General features: G+C 35.3%; 1 protein-coding gene across 10 annotated transcripts in view; it reads left to right on the forward strand.

Moving 5' to 3' along the window:
* Nucleotides 1–17,621, forward strand: part of NECTIN3 (nectin cell adhesion molecule 3) — a 129,830-nt gene that overhangs the window by 25,519 nt on the left and 86,690 nt on the right. For all 10 annotated transcript variants that reach the window (XR_004182046.1, XR_004182045.1, XR_002520265.2 and 7 more), the window contains exon 2: nt 12,283–12,624. Coding sequence is in view for 6 of the 10 variants with exons in the window: in XM_021934011.2 (XP_021789703.1) it covers nt 12,283–12,624 (342 nt within the window). In the remaining 4 variants the exon portion in view is untranslated. The remainder of the gene's footprint in view (nt 1–12,282; nt 12,625–17,621) is intronic.

Here is a 17,621-nt window from a genome sequence, read left to right on the forward strand (position 1 = left end):
TTTAAATTTTACTGAGACCTTGTTAATTAGGTGATAATAGTCCTATTTTATAGGTGATAAAACAGCTCAAGGACCCAGAGTCACACTGTTCTTGAATCTGGGTTAGTCCAACTCCAAAGTTCTTGCTTTTTTAATTCCATTCTGTTACTCATCTACAGTTTTCTCATTCTTAGGTCTTAGAAGTACGTGTATTACTGAACGATAAGCCATATGTAATTGTTTAGAGGTACTTCCTTTAAAACACCAAGTTTTAGATTTTTGGATTATTAATGAAGGTTGACATGTTGTATGCAAATTATTACCTGGACCATTATAGAAGGCTATCGTTTATGAGAATTGGTAGATTTTTGTCTTTAAAGTGCTAGTTCCTTACATTGTCAACTTCTAAGAAGATATTTACAAGTTCATAAAATTTGAAATGCTCTAAAATTTGAAACTTTCCACAGCTACACCTTTGTTCTCTGATGGTTCAGTGCACACAAGCTTGCTTTCATGCACAAAATTTTAAAAAATACTGTGTAAAATTACTTTGAAGCTATATGTATAAGGTGTGTATGAAACATAAATGAATTTTTTGTTTGTTTGTTTGTTTTTTCTGAGACGGAGTCTTGCTCAGTCGCCCAGGCTGGAGTGCAGTGGAGTGATCTCGGCTCACTGCAAGCTCCGCCTCCCAGGTTCACACCATTCTCCTGCTTCAGCCTCCCGAGTAGCTGGGACTATAGGCGCCTGCCACCACGCCCGGCTAATTTTTTTTGTATTTTTAGTAGAGATGGAGTTTCACCATGTTAGCCAGGATGGTCTCGATCTCCTGACCTTGTTATCCACCTGCCTCGGCCTCCAAAAGTGTTGGGATTACAGGCGTGAGCCACCGTACCCAGCCATAAATGAATTTTGTGTTTAGGCTTTGGTCCTATTCCCAAGATATCTCATCATGTATATGTAAATACTTCAAAATTAAAAAAAAAAAAAAAAAAGACACCCGAAATTTGAAACACATCTTGTCCTAAGCATTTCAGATAAGGGATACTCATCCTGTAGTATAATTTTTGTGATACTTTTGGGAATATATTTTATTAGGATTAAAACTCATTTAAATATTTAAATAGTAATTTAAACTAACTTTAAGACTTTTTTAAAAACATTTTAAAATTATTCTGAAAATAATTCATTAGTATTTTAAAATTGCAACAGTTTCACAGGTTGAAGTGGGAATGAAAAGAGTAGAATCTGAATAATTGCTATGAAAACTCTGCCTCTGCATTTTTTTTGCCATAGTGCTTGGTTTAAGAACTGCAATACCTCTCTACCTTTGTAATTTGAAAATCATTGAGATTTTGAATGTCGTGACTAGTAGCTCTTCTAGATTTTCTTTCTATAAAACATTCAGTTTTACTCATATTGTGTTTAACATGAGGGAGTTGGGAAGATAACTGCTGAAAGCCAGGAGGCTGCTGCTTATCTATGTTTTGCCACTAACTAGTCATGTAATAACAGCAGATCACTATCTCTGTAAAATGAGGTTATATCAGATACCTTCTAAGGTCTCTTCCTGTTATAAAGTTTTGTGCTTCTCTTCTGAAAATATGAAGAAATTGTGCTTTCACCCATACAGTAAATTCAACTAAAGAAAACCCTTACTTAACGTGGTTAAATCAAGATAGTGTCCTTATTTGAAATTAAAACATAGCAATTGTTTGAGAATAGATGATGAAAACCCCATTTTAGAAAGAACATTTTATAAAAGCTTGAAATTGCTACTGAAAGATTATTAAAAATACCATGATACAGTAGGATTAACTTTATAGTTAGTATTAATGTGTATGAAATATTTTTGTAGAAATTTGCTATTTTCTGTATCTGTTATTCAGTATATTGGTTATATGTAAGTAATTATAGAAATGTAAACTTTTAAAAATTATTTGAAGCTGAATTTTTTAGCTTCATAGAAACCTGTAAACCTTTATTTAGAAAGGAAGTTGACTTTTATTGAATTTCTATTCTAGAATTGTGTTATCTAGAACTTTCTGCAGTGATGCAAAGGTAATGTAGCTATACTGTTCAGTATGATTGTCACTAGCTAATGAGTACTTGAAATATGGCTTATAACTGAAAACCTAATTTAATTTAAATTTAAATAGCCACATGTGGCTAGTGACTGAGACAGTACTGTTTTAGAAAATGCTAAGCAATGTGCCAGAGAATAATTACAAAACTTTAGTTCTAGTTATTTGTGCCATTTCAGATTACTGTCCTTTCCCATTTTGTATTCAGCCTTGCTTTTAGCCTTATTTGTACTTACATATTTTGGCCTCATACTGAATCTTTGCTTAGCATGGAATGGTCTTCTCAGCCTATGAAAATATGAGCCTTCAAGGGATAGCTTAAATGTCACATCTAGCAAAGTCTTCCTTGATCCTCTGGACTATGGCAAATGATACTGTCCCTTATTATTTATATGACCCAGGGTAAATCTTGACCTTTTTGATTCTTGATCCGTCATATGGAAAAAAAAAAATTACCTGCGCCTAACAGGGTGATTTTTTAGGGGCAAGGGTTTGGATGTGGAGATCAATAGAAATGGTGTATATAAAAGCTTTTTGACAGTTTTCAAGAATGTACAATTTTAAGGTGATGAGCCATTTTATAAACATTAAGACTGAGTCCCAGAGAAATTAACTTTCCCACTATCCACCCATCATCTCCCATTTTCCACCTCATCCCACTTAGTACCTCATTTGCAATAATTGGTTAGCTATATTGGTTTCTATAACCCTTTCATCCTACTTCCTCCTCCCCCACTTCTTGACCAACTTAAAGTTCATAATCCATCATTAAAACCACTTATTTGTCTACACCATCAACTCCCTTGCCTGTTTCTCTTTTAAATTGTGCATGCCTGGTAAAATGTCCAACCCAGGTTAAATCTTGCTCTGTGCCTTCTTCACGCCTCCACTCAGGCAGCTGAAAGCTGGTCGATGCCGCTATAATTCAAGATCAGTAACTTTAAGCATGACTTATCTTTTTATTCTCTTTATAGTGTGTTTTGCAGAGCAGCCTAGCTTATCAAGAGTTTCTTTTATGGATCATGCCTTTGGTGTTGCATCTAAAACATTATTGTCATATCTAAGGTCATCTAGTTTTTTTTGCTCTGTTGTCCTCTAGGGTTTTTATAGTTTTGCATTTTATACTTAGGTTTATTATCTATTTCAAGTTAATTTTTGTGAAGGATATAAAATCTGTGTCTAGAATTATTTATTTGTTTGTGGATGTCTGGTTGTTCCAGCATCATTTGTTGAAAAGATCTTTTCTTTATTACATTGACTTTGGTCTTTTGTTAAAAATCAAAGTTAACATATAAAGACTATATGAGTCTGTTTTGGGACTCGATTCTGTTCCACTGACCTGTCTGTTCTTTAGCCAGTACCACATGGTCTTGATCACAGTAACTTTATGGTAAGTCTCGAAGTCAGATAATGTAAGTCCTCTGACTTTGTTCTTCAACATTGTGTTGACTATGCCGGGTCTTTTGTCTCTCCATATACATTTTAGGATCAGTTTGTTGCTAGCTGAGATTTTGATTGGAATGTTGAATCTGTAGATCAAGTTGGGAAGAACTAACATCTTGACAATATTGAGTCTTCCTATTCAAGAACATGAAATATCACTCCATTTATTTAGTTATTTTATTTTCTCAGAATTGTATAGTTTTCTGCAGGTAGATCTTACACATATTTTCTTAGATTTATACCTAAGCATTTTATTGTTTTGGGTGCTATGTAAATGGGACTGTGTTTTTAACTTCAAATTCCACTTGATCGTTACTGGTACATAAGAAAGTGATTGACTTTTTTTTTTTTTTTTTTTTTATTAACTTTGCATTCTGTAACCTTGCTATAATTGATTATTAGCTCCAGGAGTTTTTTCATCACCCACAAACAATGACAGTTTTATTTCTTCCTTAGTAATCAGTATACGTTTATGACTTGCCTTTTCTTATTACTTTAGTAAGAACTTCTAGTATGCTGTTGAAAAAGGAGTAGTGAGGGGAAAATCCTTGCCTATTTCTAATCTTAACTGGAAAGATTCTAGTTTCTTGACATTAAGTATGATACTGGCTGTGAGTGTTTTGTTTTGTAGATGTTCTTTATCAAGCTGGGGAAGTTGCCGCTATTGCTAGTTGGATGTCCCTTTGGATGTCCCTTTATATTGCTGACTAATATTTCGTTGTATGGGTTTACCACAGTTTGTATATTCATTCTTCTCTTGATAAACATTTGGATTGTTTCTATTTCTTGGGTGTACAAATAAAACCATTGTGAACATTGGTATACAAGTGTACAAACCTTTGGACACATACTTTTTTTACTGATGAGTAAAGACACAGGAATGATATGGCTGGATCATATGGTATGTTTAACTTTAAGAGACTGCTAAGTGTATTCCAGTGTGGTTTTACCATTTTGCAGTTTAACCAGCGTTCTAATTCATCCACATTTTCTTCAAAACTTGTTATTGTCAGCCCATTTAATTTTGTCCACTCTTATGGCTATGTCGTAGTACCTTATTTTAGTTTTAATTTACATTTCCTTAATGATGTTGATCATCTTTTCATGTGCTTGTTCATGTATCTTCTTCGGTGATGTCTGTTCAGATTTTTTTTTTTTTTTTTTTGAGGGAGAGGGTCTTGCTCTGTCTACAAGGCTGGAGTGCAGTGGCATGACTGCAGCTTACTGCAGCTTACAGTGGCATGACTTACCTTCTAGGCTCAAGCAATTCTTCCATCTCAGACTCCTGAATAGCTGGGACTACAGGCGTGCACCACCATGTTTGGCTCATTTTTTATTTTTTGTAGAGATGGGTTCTCACTATGTTGGCCAGGGTGGGCTCAAACTCCTGGGCTCAAGCAGTCCTCCTGCTATAGCTTCCCAAAGTTGCTGGGGTTACAGTCATGAGCTACTGCACCTGGCCTCTTTAGCTCATGTTTTATTGGCTTGTCTTTATTGTGGAGTTTTGGGAGTTCTTTATGTGTTTTGAATCTTAACAGATATAAATCCATTACTAGATGCATGTTTTGCAAGGATTTTCTCCTAATTAGTGGTTTAAGTGTCGAAGAGCAGAATTTTTTTATTTTGATGAAGCCCACTCATTGTGCTTTTAGTGACATATGTAAGAAATACGTGCCTAACCTAAGGTCACAGATACTTGCATTTCTAGATAAATTTTAGAACAACTTGTCACTTTCGAATAAAGTTGGGAATTTGATTGTGTTAAATCTGTAGATCAATTTAGAGAGAATTAATGTGTTAATAATGTTGTATCTTCTGATCCATGAATACAGTATGTCTCTCCATTTCTTTAGATAATTTTTAATTTCTCTCAGCAAATTTTACAGTTTTAACTGTACAGTTTTTTCACACTTTTGGTCAGATTTATCTGTATTTCATCTTTTTTTCTTTTTCTTTTTCTTTTTTTTTTTCTTTTTTTTTTTTTTTGAGGCAGGGTCTTGCTCTGTCACCCAGACTGGAGTGCAGTTGCACGATCTTGGCTCATTGCAACCTCTGCCTCCCAGGCTCAAGCGATCTTCCCACCTCAGCCTCCTGAATAGCTGGTACCCTAGCCACCATGCTTTGGTAACTTAGTATTTTTTGTAGAGACGGGGTTTGGCTATGTTGCCCAGGCTGGTCTCAAATTCCTGAGCTCAAGCAATTTACCTGCCTCGGCCTCCCAAAGTGTTCACATTACAGGTGTGAGCCACTGCCACCAGCCCAGCCCTTATTTTCTACTTTTGATGCTATTCTAGCTAGCAGTGTTTTACAATTTTTATTTTCTAATTTTCTGCTGCTAATGCATAGAAATACAATCGATATATATAATTGGTCTTAGGTCCTGCATAAGGGCTACTACTGTCCTTGCTGAACACCCTTGTCATAGTGGCTTTATTGTAGATTCCATCATATTTTCTCTAAAGACAATTATGTTTTCTGTGAATAAAGACATTTCATTTGTTCCTTTTTGATTTGGAATTTATTTCTTTTTCTTGCTTGATTGTACTGGCTAGAATCTTCAGTACGATTTTGGATGTCACTCCAAGACTGCCTAGCTCTACTTAGTTTCTCTGTCCTTGTGCTTCAGTTTGTCTGCTGCCTCTGAGGGATCAGAACTTTCTTGCCTGTTGACCATTAACTTGAAATGGTGGTTTCAGGCAAAAGGATAAATCTTGTTACTCCTTCATTTCTGAAAGGAGCAATCTCTATTCTATTTCACATCAAGCTTTTATTCTCACTACTCCACCAAAACAGTTGCTAAATTCAGTGGTTACTTATTAGTGCTTTTTTTTTTTAAACTTCTTGGCAGCATTTGGAATAATTGAGCACTCTCTAGGTACTTTCTTCGCTTAATGTATAGGATACCCTCTTGGTTCCCTTCCTGCTTCCCTGGACAGCTTTATTGATGTTATGCAATTTAAATGTTAGGATGCACTATGGATCCTTGACATTTACACCTCTGTTCTCTGTATTTTTACTGCCTTGCTAATTGTCTGTTTCCTCATTAAAATGCAAACTCTCTAATGGCTCAGCACTTAGGGCAGTGCCTGGCACAAAGTGTTCACCCAACACATACTAATGAATGAATGAAGAAATGGTTGGTTTTCTCAACCAGTTTTTGGCACGTGACCCAGGTTTCTCCTTAGAACATAGAAACCTTTAATTCCAGAATTATTTCTAGTTATGACATGAGATGAAGTTAGAGATTCTTTCATACTCTGATAATATTTGTTTGCAGTTTATAGTGTTAAGTATGTTATTTAGGGCCGGGCGCGGTGGCTCAAGCCTGTAATCCCAGCACTTTGGGAGGCCGAGACGGGCGGATCACGAGGTCAGGAGATCGAGACCATCCTGGCTAACACAGTGAAACCCCGTCTCTACTAAAAAATACAAAAAACTAGCCGGGCGCGGTGGCGGGCGCCTGTAGTCTCAGCTACTCGGGAGGCTGAGGCAGGAGAATGGCGTAGACCCGGGAGGCGGAGCTTGCAGTGAGCTGAGATCCGGCCACTGCACTCCAGCCTGGGCGACAGAGCGAGACTCTGTCTCCAAAAAAAAAAAAAAAAAAAAAAGTATGTTATTTAATTCACTTGGCTTTATTCTTACATGGTTATTTCTGTTTGAGTATTGTTTGGAGAGTTTATTGAAAAACGTTTTTGTTTTATTTACAGAGTTCACATGACTTACCTATCAGTTTAAAGCAAATCAGGTTAATTACTGAATGTGCTGGTGATAAATTTTATTCTTCCAAAATGTGTTTTGTTGAAGATGTTGAAATTTTTTAGAACAACTATATGCTATCACATTGGTAGTTTGTTAATGTATATTTTATTAGTTGCCTCTAAATTATTCTAAATTTTGAGGACTCTGAAAGGATTCATATCTTAAGAGATTTTCAAAGGTGGTGTGTAGTTGGACACTGACTAAAATAAATGTTTCATTTATAGCATATTTGCATATACCCATTGTGTAAATCTTAACATTTGAAAGATCCTGGGAATTGAAGTGTCCAGTATGCATGCTATTACTGTAGATTGAGAAGTGAAATGTGGTAAAAGATAGCATCAGAGTTTTAAAAAGTGTAGTATCAAAAGTTTGTGATGGTTTCTGTTACTTCTTGGTTCATTTCTGAGAGTCAGGGAAGAAAGAAAGGGAATGGTTGCCATTTTATTCATACTTTCATTTCAAACACTTTTAGTGTGATCTGTAATGTGGATCTCACTTCATTTTTTTATAACCCATTTTTTTAATAACCCATAGCAGTTATATACGTCATTACATTTTCTTTTCTGTCGCAAATATCTTGAATGTGTGTATTTACAAATGTTTTGTATCTACCAGGCACTCTGTAAATACTGACTGAATGACTGTTCAAAGACACATGAAGACTTCAAAGAGTTGTGTTTTCATGGTTGTAGTGTTTTTGTGGAGCTAAAGATAGGGGAAAAAATGGTGTCTGTCTCTTTCTCTGAAATAAGAAGTTCAATTTAATTAATTAGCTAATGATGCAAAACTAAACTTTTAAATCACGAAGACAGAGTAGAAACAGAGTATCCTATTTTATTATGGTTTTCCTTCATGTCTGGAGTGTGCAGTAGCCAGGACCACCTTATGACAAGGTTGGAGTCTTGCTAGATATGTAAGATTCAATTCTTTGCTATTCCTTTGCCTCTTTATATTCTAGACTTACATTACCAGTAGTGATGAACTTACTTTAAATAATTTAGCTCTTTAATAATAAATGTTTACATTTCTCCAGGACCTTTCTGCTCTCCAGTTAAACTCAGTTTCATGCGGGAAAGTAGAGGGAGGAAGTAGTAGTAGGCTTAAAGATTGGTAGTCTCTGAGTAGTGAGGCTTTCTAATTTGGACTTTGGTTTAAGAACCACAACAGAAAATCTGTTTCTCCACAGTTTTAAGATTCCATGGGGGAAAATCTTATTCAGAAGTGGTTTTTAACATTTGAATTTCATCCAGGAATGGAAATGTATTAGATTCTTTTATTTGCAACAACAGAACTCTGGCTAATTAAAACATAACTAAGACATATTACCTGTCTTAGTCAACTTGGGGTGTGTATTATAGTCCATTTGTGTTGCTGTAAAGGAATACCTGATACTGGTAATTTTAAAGGAAACAGGCTTATTTTGGCTCACCATTCTTCAGGCTGCATAGGAAACATGGTGCTGGCATCTGTTTCAGGTGAGGGCCTCAGGAAGCTTAGAATCATGGAAGAAGGTGAAGGGGAGCCAACATGTTACATAAAGCAAAAGAAAGCGGGAAGTGCCAGCCTCTTTTAAACAGCCAGATCTCCTCTCCTGTGAACTCACAGAGTGGAAACTCATTACCACAGGGACAGCACCAAGCTATTAATGAGGGCTCCACTCCTGTGACCTTTCATTAGGTCCATCTTCAATATGGGAGGTCACATTTCAACATGAAATTTGGAGGGGACAAAACATCCAAACCATTGCAGGCTGCTGTAACAAAATACCATAAACTGGGCAGCTTAAACAGCATTTATTTCTCACAGTTGGGGAGGTTGGGAAGTCCAAGATCCATGTGCCAGCAGATCCAGTTCTTGATGAGGATCTTCTTCCTGGATTGTAGACAATCACTTTCTCACTGTTTCCTCATGTGGCCTAGAAAAAGTGAGGGAGTGAGCTCTCCTTTCTTTGTTTTAAGGACACCAATCCCATCATGGGGAGCCCCACCTGTATGACTTTATTTAAACCTGATTATCAGGCAGAGGCCTACCAAATACTACCATTGAGGTCAGAGCTTCAGAATGAATTTTAGGGAGGACACAAACATTCACTCCATAAAACTTCTCTTACTCCATTTTTTAATTCTTGTTATTTTACCTCCATCTGAAGGGGATAAAATAAAAACTAGAAATTCTTTCTTTAGTCCTCAGTAATGTTAAGTTTACCTTTCTAGGGTAATTAGGGTAATTATTTGACAAAATACACAGAAAGTTTTATCTGCATACATATGTACAGGCAATAATTTTTTACTTTTAGGTCTTCAGTCCATCTAGGGTATTTTTTTTTTTCTTTCAGTGTTTAGTATAAAAGAGGGGTCTGTATTTTTCAAGTATTTTGCTCATGCTCTTTCAGCATTTCTTGATTAATATATTATTTCCCCACTCAAAATATTAGCTTTGTTCTATACCACGTCCTATTGTATATAGGTCTATTTGTGTACTTTCAATTATTTTATGTTACTAATACCAAATTTTTATTATTTTTACTTTAATATTTTCCCTCTTCAGTAGTCTGTTAGTGTTTTAAAATATTTTTGACAGTTATTTCTACCCTGTTTTTTAAAAATTTTTTATCAGGGTTTTCACTATAATTGTATTGCATTTGTGTATTAATATGGGGAGAATTGACATGTAAATAAGTTTTCCTACCTAGGAATATGGCATAGCTGCTATTTTTTTCAAGTCAGGTTTATAAGTTTTTTACAGTTTTATTCATGAGTGTTTTAAATATTAATGTTTAAAAATTAAACCCTTTTCTGCAATAAATGTGTAAAGATGTCACCCTTCATAACATACTGATTATATAGTTCATATATATTTTGCATATGTTTATAAGCAACCACATTATTGGTTCTAGTAGCCTTTCATTTCATTTCATCTTCTTGGATTTTTCAGGTAATAGATTTTTCAAATAATAATTCTTTCTGTTCCTTCCTAATATTTATCGTTTCCTTTTTCTTATTACACTGGATTGAATTTCCAGTCTCAGTTGAACAATGATAATGATAGTGCACCATCTTGTCTTGATGTTTTTTTAATAGCCATGCCTCTTTCTCTTTAGTGCTGATAATGGCCACTGATTTGAAAAGAATCTACTTCAGAGTCCTTTTCTTAGTTAGATTTTCTTTTTAAATCAGATAGTAAATGTTTTATTAAATACCTTTGTAATATCAAATAAGAGAATCGTGTGAGCTTTTAATGTGATGAGTAGTCTAAAAATGTCCTTTTGTTCTTAGAATAGTCCTACTCGGCTGTGTAGTTTTCTTAAATACAGAGCTATTATTTCATAATAAATGACATTTTTTATTAATATTCATGAGACTACTTTTTTATTTGTTTGTAAAATACCAAGCTTGTGATAGGTTGCTAAAATACATTAGAATACTTTCACATTTCATGTATCTTGGATTAATTTTAAAAGCTTAGTAATTATCTGTACTCTAGCATTATAGAACATGATAGTAAATTTTCAGGGCCTGATACTTTTTTGAAGCAATGGTTAAAAAACTGAAACTTTTAAATTTGTAGCTGTTAAGTGTAGTCAGTGTCAATGTCAGTCCCTTTTTGTAATATCCTCAGTCATCTCTTAGGTGATAAAATTTGCCTTCTAATTTACTTTTTTGTTTTTGTTTTTTCCTCTAAAAAAGATTCATGGAAATAATATTGCATGGAGTTTTTTTTTTTTTTAAACATTTGGATGTGTTTGAACATGTTTAAATGCATTTTTCTTGATTATCTAGTGGTACCCTTCTGCATTTCAGTATTCATTTAAAAAATTAATTAGGTGTAACTTTTAAACGTATTGTTTATACAATTTCCATTTTTGAGTGCTTATTTTGGTTTACTTCTTGGTTTGTGTATTTGTTCTTTTATTTTGTTAGGGCACATATGTGAGTGGTAGACCTCCAAGGACTTGTTATACATATTCTAATATACTTGTCAATGAGCAGCATCTTGCTTGACTATAGTAGTCATGAATGTTAGTTTTATTTCCCTCAAAACATTATAAGTTTTGCTCTATTGCTTTTGGGAAGGAAATACGTATTATATGGAAGAAGTTTGATGTCATTTTAACTTTTGCTTGTGAAATTTTTTTTCTTAACTCTGAAATGGAAAAAACAAAATTATTTTACATTTATATAAACATTTCTTCATTAATATTTTCTGGCAGTCTCGCTCTGTCACCCAGGCTGGAGTACAGTGGCCGGATCTCAGCTCACTGCAAGCTCCGCCTCCCGGGTTTACGCCATTCTCCTGCCTCAGCCTCCCGAGTAGCTGGGACTACAGGCGCCCGCCACCACGCCCGGCTAATTTTTTGTATTTTTAGTAGAGATGGGGTTTCACCGTGTTAGCCCGGATGGTCTAATTGATCTGTCTTTAATGACTTTTCGGTAGAGATACTTGATATAGGGATCCTCCAAAAAAGATACTTTAGTCTTTTATTTGGTTTGGGAGATCCTACATGCATAAGTTATCTATTGCCATGTAAAAAATTTACCCCAAAACATAGTGGCTTTAAAACAATATCCATGTATTATCTGTCAGTTTCTGTGTGCCAGGAATCGAGGCATGACGTAACTGAATCTTCTACCTCAGTCTGTCTCTCAAGGCTGCAGTCAAAGTGTCAGCCAGAGCTGGGAGCTCATGTGAAGGCTTAACTGGGGAAGGATCATGCTTCCAAGTCAACTTGGTCCTAATCTAGTGCTTTTTTTCACGCAACACATATTGGCATATTGTTAGTTTATTTGATAGTCACATTTGACTCTTATATCAAGCCCAGAAAACACCTGGTTCATTTCTTTTTGTTAGTTGTAAGTTTTGTGTGTGGTGCATGTGAGTGCATGTGTGTGTGTGCACGTGTGTGTGTGTGTGTGTGTGCAGCTAGAGATAATTACAGAGGGGGTCAGGAAGGGAGGAGAGTGTTGACAGCTTTTTTCTATTTTTAGAATTGTAATAGTTTTTTTTCCCTCCATAGGTGCCTTAGCTGGACCAATTATTGTGGAGCCACATGTCACAGCAGTATGGGGAAAGAATGTTTCACTAAAGTGTTTAATTGAAGTAAATGAAACCATAACTCAGATTTCATGGGAGAAGATACATGGCAAAAGTTCACAGACTGTTGCAGTTCACCATCCCCAGTATGGATTCTCTGTTCAAGGAGAATATCAGGGAAGAGTCTTGTTTAAAAATTACTCACTTAATGATGCAACAATTACTCTGCATAACATAGGATTCTCTGATTCTGGAAAATACATCTGCAAAGCTGTTACATTCCCGCTTGGAAATGCCCAGTCCTCTACAACCGTAACTGTGTTAGGTAGGTATGCTTGAATTATGTATTTTGGTGATACTGGTGAAGATTATAATAAAAATATTTTAAAGAAATTAAAATAGTTGAAATTTGATTTAACTTTAAGTTTAAAGTAAAATAATTCAAATATGATTTTTCAAGATCCTTAAAATTTATGATTCTAGGTTTCCTTTACATAAAATCTTGTCTGTATATACCTACTTATCTATGTAATGCTGCATAGTTTTAGCTAGTGTCTATGAAAGATAGTGATGAGTTTTAATTATGATCTAAGTTCTGAGTTTCTGTAACATCTTTATTTTCATTATCTCCCCTCAAATTTTCAGCCTTTAATTAAATTACCATCTTAAGTTTTTTCATTTTTAAAAAATTGAGTTTTGCATCTAGGAGCCATTGAAATCTCATGTTTTAATTTTTCATATCAAATTTTATTCCTGCTATTTTAGATTTGCATAACTATCTGAATATTGTGCTTTCACTCATAATAGTGATATTCCACTATTTCCTATGATACCTGTTAAAGTTTATGGTAAAATGTTGAAAAAGCTCATTAACCTTAAGCTACTTGCAGTGAAATGTAAACCAATTTGGAAATGCTGATAAGTACTTTTGAAATGATAGAAATGAAAATTGAGGAGCAATAGCAACTGGTGGCTGCTCACATGAAGATCTGCTGCTTAGATTCTTATTCAGACAGCTACTAGTAGTGTGGGTAGCTGACAGCTTCCAGCTGTTAGGTCCTTTAAGATTACTTCAGTTTTCAGGGCTATTCTTTTTGTGAGTGACCTCAGACCAGTGACTGAGTGAGGCAGTGGTAGCCAAGGGTAAGCGCTTCTTGGGGCTAGTGATTGAACAAGATAGTAGTGTGAAGATTTTTACCCAAAGTGGAACTCCTTTAATGGAATATGCCCATTGGCCTGAATGGAGACTTTGTCAGGGTACTGGTAGCTCCATTTACTCAATTGAATCTTCCTTCTCTATTTTCTCCCAGCTGTCACTCCCTGATAAACCTTTTATACTTCTCACATCACAGTGTCTGCTTCTCGGAGAACCAAACAAGTTAATAGCTCCAATGTTTAAGGACATAATATTAGTGTCTCTGAAATATAGGACAGCAATTTTGTCCAAATTTATTATATATTTTTTCATGTTGAGAGATATTTTAATATAAAATTAGATATTTGAGGCTTAATATATTTAAGACACTGCCCTAAGAGCTGTGGGGACATATAACTTACATTTAAGAGATTTATATTTTTGAGACATTTTCTGATTGGAAGGCAAGGCATGAATATCCGAAAACTCACGTGCAGGACGTCAGTAAAAAAGGTAACATAAAGTACTGTATGGCTCACTCCTGTAATCCCAGCACTTTGGGAGGCAGAGGCAGGTGAATCACCTGAGGTCAGGAGTACAAGACCAGCCTGGCCAACATGGCAAAACCCCATCTCTACTAAAAATACAAAAATTAGCCAGACATGGTAGTGCATGCCTGTAATCCCAGCTAGTTGGATGGCTGGGTCTTGAGAGTCACCTGTACCTGGGAGGCAGAAGTTGCAGTGAGCCAAGATTGCAACACTGCACTCCAGCCTGGGCAACAGAATGAGACTCTCTCAAAAAGAAAAAAGAAAAAAAAAAGGACCTTGCATGTGAAAAGAGCAAGCTCATGGGGATAAAATCACTTTTCATTTTGCTTTAAATTGTAGTAGTTCCCTCTAAATTAATACAGTACTTACTGGCTTAAAATCCAGGCTGTTTGTTACAAGATTAGTCATTATTTTGCCCACACCTACTTCTCTTGCTTCATTTGTTCTACTCCTTGCTGCTGTTTTTTCAAAAACGCAAGTCTTATCATCATCATAAACTATTTGCAGTTCTTTTGACCTACGTTTTTATGGGTGTTTCTCTTTCTGCCTGGATTGCCTTTTTTTCTGGCCTTTCTTTCTTCCATGTAACTATTATTCATCAAATCACATCCTTTTAGTAGCCATTCTTGACCCCTTTCTCCAAATCTGATGCTTTTTTGGCTGTCGTTGTTATGTTGAACATATCTTTATTGTAGCAGTTACCACACTATTACAAATGTTTTCTGCACTATAAACAAGTGTTGGAGAGTAACTGTGCATTTAAAAATTTAATTTTATGTCCCTAAAACCAATAAGAGTTTCCAGTATATAGCAGTCATACAGTGTTATTTGAGTAGGATATAGGAATGGATTAGTGAACTTAGTAGTCAAGAAGTATTTCTTAGGAGAGGTAGTTGAGTCAGTGGTGAGTAGGTTTTGGGTAGGCAAAAATGAAAGAATATGAAAATGGTATTCTAGGATTGTGATAGTATGTGAACTAAGGCAGGGAAAACAAAACGATATGCAGTTCACCCTTGAACATCATGGGTTAGAGCTGTGTGGGTCCCTTTATACATGGATGGTTTTTCAACTAACTGGAAGTAGAAAATAGAGTATTTGTGGGATGTGAAACCTGCATATATGAAGGGCCGACTTTCTGTACATGGGTTCCGTAGGGCTAACTGCAGGACTTAAGTATGCACGGATTTGTTTATACTCAGGGATGCTGGAACCGACCCTCACCCCACTGCAGAATACTAAGGGACCACTATACATTAAGGGAAAATTTTCTTAACCCCAGTGTTGTTGAAATTTGGGGCCAGAATTCTTTGTTGTAGTGAGCTGTACTATTCGTTGCAGACAGCATCTGTGGCCTCTAAACACTATGCCAGTAAATACCAATAGCATTCCTCATTGTTAAACTCATAATGTCTCCAGACACTGCCAGGTGTCTTCAAGAGGGGAGCAGGAGTTAGTGGGGAATCACCCCCTGTTGAGAGCCCTGTGTTAGTGGAACACTGAATAAGTAATTTATTCGTTGTTCAAAGGATTTACATAAAGTATAAGAATTAAATTTTAGAATTGTAGAGTAGGACCATGTTAAAGTAACCTGAATGCTAGAAGAGGGAATTTGAGCTCTATATTATTGGAAATTCATACTTTGTATTCAGTAGTTGTGCTGCCTCTCACTTGTCTGCTATTCTCAGACCCTTGCTATTTAAAATGTAGTTCATGGACCAGCAGCATTGGCATCGCTTGAGAACTTGTTAAAAATATAGAATTTCAGATCCGTCTTAGGCTTATTGAATGATAGTCTGCATTTTAGCAAGATTCCCCAGTGACTTATATACACAGTGAAGTTTGAGAAACACTGCTTTGATCACATCACGTAGAGGAATGCCTAACTCACAACTGACCTGATTTAGAGAGCAATGTGATGACAGTTGTGATTAGGAAGATGGGTCTGGTGTTTTTGATCAATTGAAATGAAGAGGTCCTTAAATCATAATGTCTCAGCTATGAGGCCATGAAGACTTGCAATTAATTTTGTAATTTCTGCCACATGAATGAAGACAGGAACTGTTACAGAGGAATAATTAGCAGAATTTTGTATCTGATTGGATATAAGAAGTAAGGAAAGTTTGAACAGTAATAGGTTTTGAAAGTTTGTGATTACAGTAATAAGTTTTGAAAGTTTGTGATTAAATTATGTTACCGCTAGTTAAATGGGCACATATGAATGAAAAACAGGTGTTGGTGATTGGGAGGATAAAATGATTTTGGTGTTAGGTTTGAGTTTGAGGAGTTATAGGTGGAAATAACCAGGTGTAGATAGTTAGAAGCTGAGGCGTCAAGCCTTGTATTAAAATTGAGGAAAGTTCAGAATCATCTGGGTAGTAGTCTTTATCAGATAAAAGTTTTTAAGTGAGATACAAGAGTAATTGCAGGCCCAGGACTGATTATTTATTTAAAGGAAGAGGTTAGAAAAAATAAGAGTTCTCAGAGAGAGTTATGAGAAGAACTCAGGCAGAGTAATATCATATGAAGAAAAGATAGGAAAGTTTTTAAGGAAATGTTACTCTGGCAACCATTTCCACAGTAAGAAGTAAGCCCTACAGAAAATGTTTTGACTGTTTTTTAGTTTCTCCTAAGGACAGCACGTAGCTAGTATCATTCTAAATGCATAACTTAGGAATTACTTCATTACTTACAACAAATACTTTAACACATTAGGATTTAATTCTTTTCAACTGATTGGGAAGAGCTGTGCTGAAGTATCAAATTCGACAAAGTTAAAGAGACTAGACATAAAAGTGTTGAGTTTTAGATTAGGGGTCTTTGATGACATTAGAGTTTCAGTGGAGGTAGTAGCAGAACCAAATTTAAGGAATGTAGTATTTGCACCACGTATAATCACAAATGACTGTTTTCCCAAATCTATGTAGAACTTTTACTCACCAGTAAGAAAAAAATAGACAGCTGACTATAATAGTCATTTTGCAGAAGAAAAGATTCCAAATGACTCATAAACATATGAAAAGATCTTCAACCTCATTCATAATCTGAGATATTAAACATAAAATCTCAGTGGCATACCATTACATACCTATCAGATTGCAAACATTGAGAAGTCTGTGACAATATCAGCTGGGTGACAATATCAACTGGTGAGTATGTGGACCAGCAGGAGTGCTAAGACTGGGAGGAAATTGGTACTTTGGAAAGGTTTTTGAAATTATCTGGTAAAGTTGAAAATAAGTAGTAGCAATTCTGAGGATATACTTGTGCACAAATATGCTAAGATACATGAATGGAAATGTTTCTTGTAAAATTGTTCAGATGAAACAGGAACTCCATTGTCCATTAATAAACTATAAAGCAATTAAAACTAATAATATATACAATTGTATATAAATCCAAATGATCTAAAAATAAAAAAGTAAAAAAATGAATTCCAAAACAATAAATTAAAGCTAAATGTTCCAATATGAATGAATCTCCAGAACACAAAGTTGAGTCAAAGAAAAAGTACAAAAATACATGTGGTCCAATTCCATTCTTAAAAAGTTCAGAAACAGGCTAAACTGTGTTGTTTAGATTTGCATGAGTTGGTTGTAGAACTATAATGAAAAATAAACAGTTGATCTCCAAAGTCAA

The sequence above is a fragment of the Papio anubis genome, chromosome 2 (assembly GCF_008728515.1).
Source record: "Papio anubis isolate 15944 chromosome 2, Panubis1.0, whole genome shotgun sequence".
Lineage (NCBI taxonomy): Eukaryota > Metazoa > Chordata > Mammalia > Primates > Cercopithecidae > Papio > Papio anubis.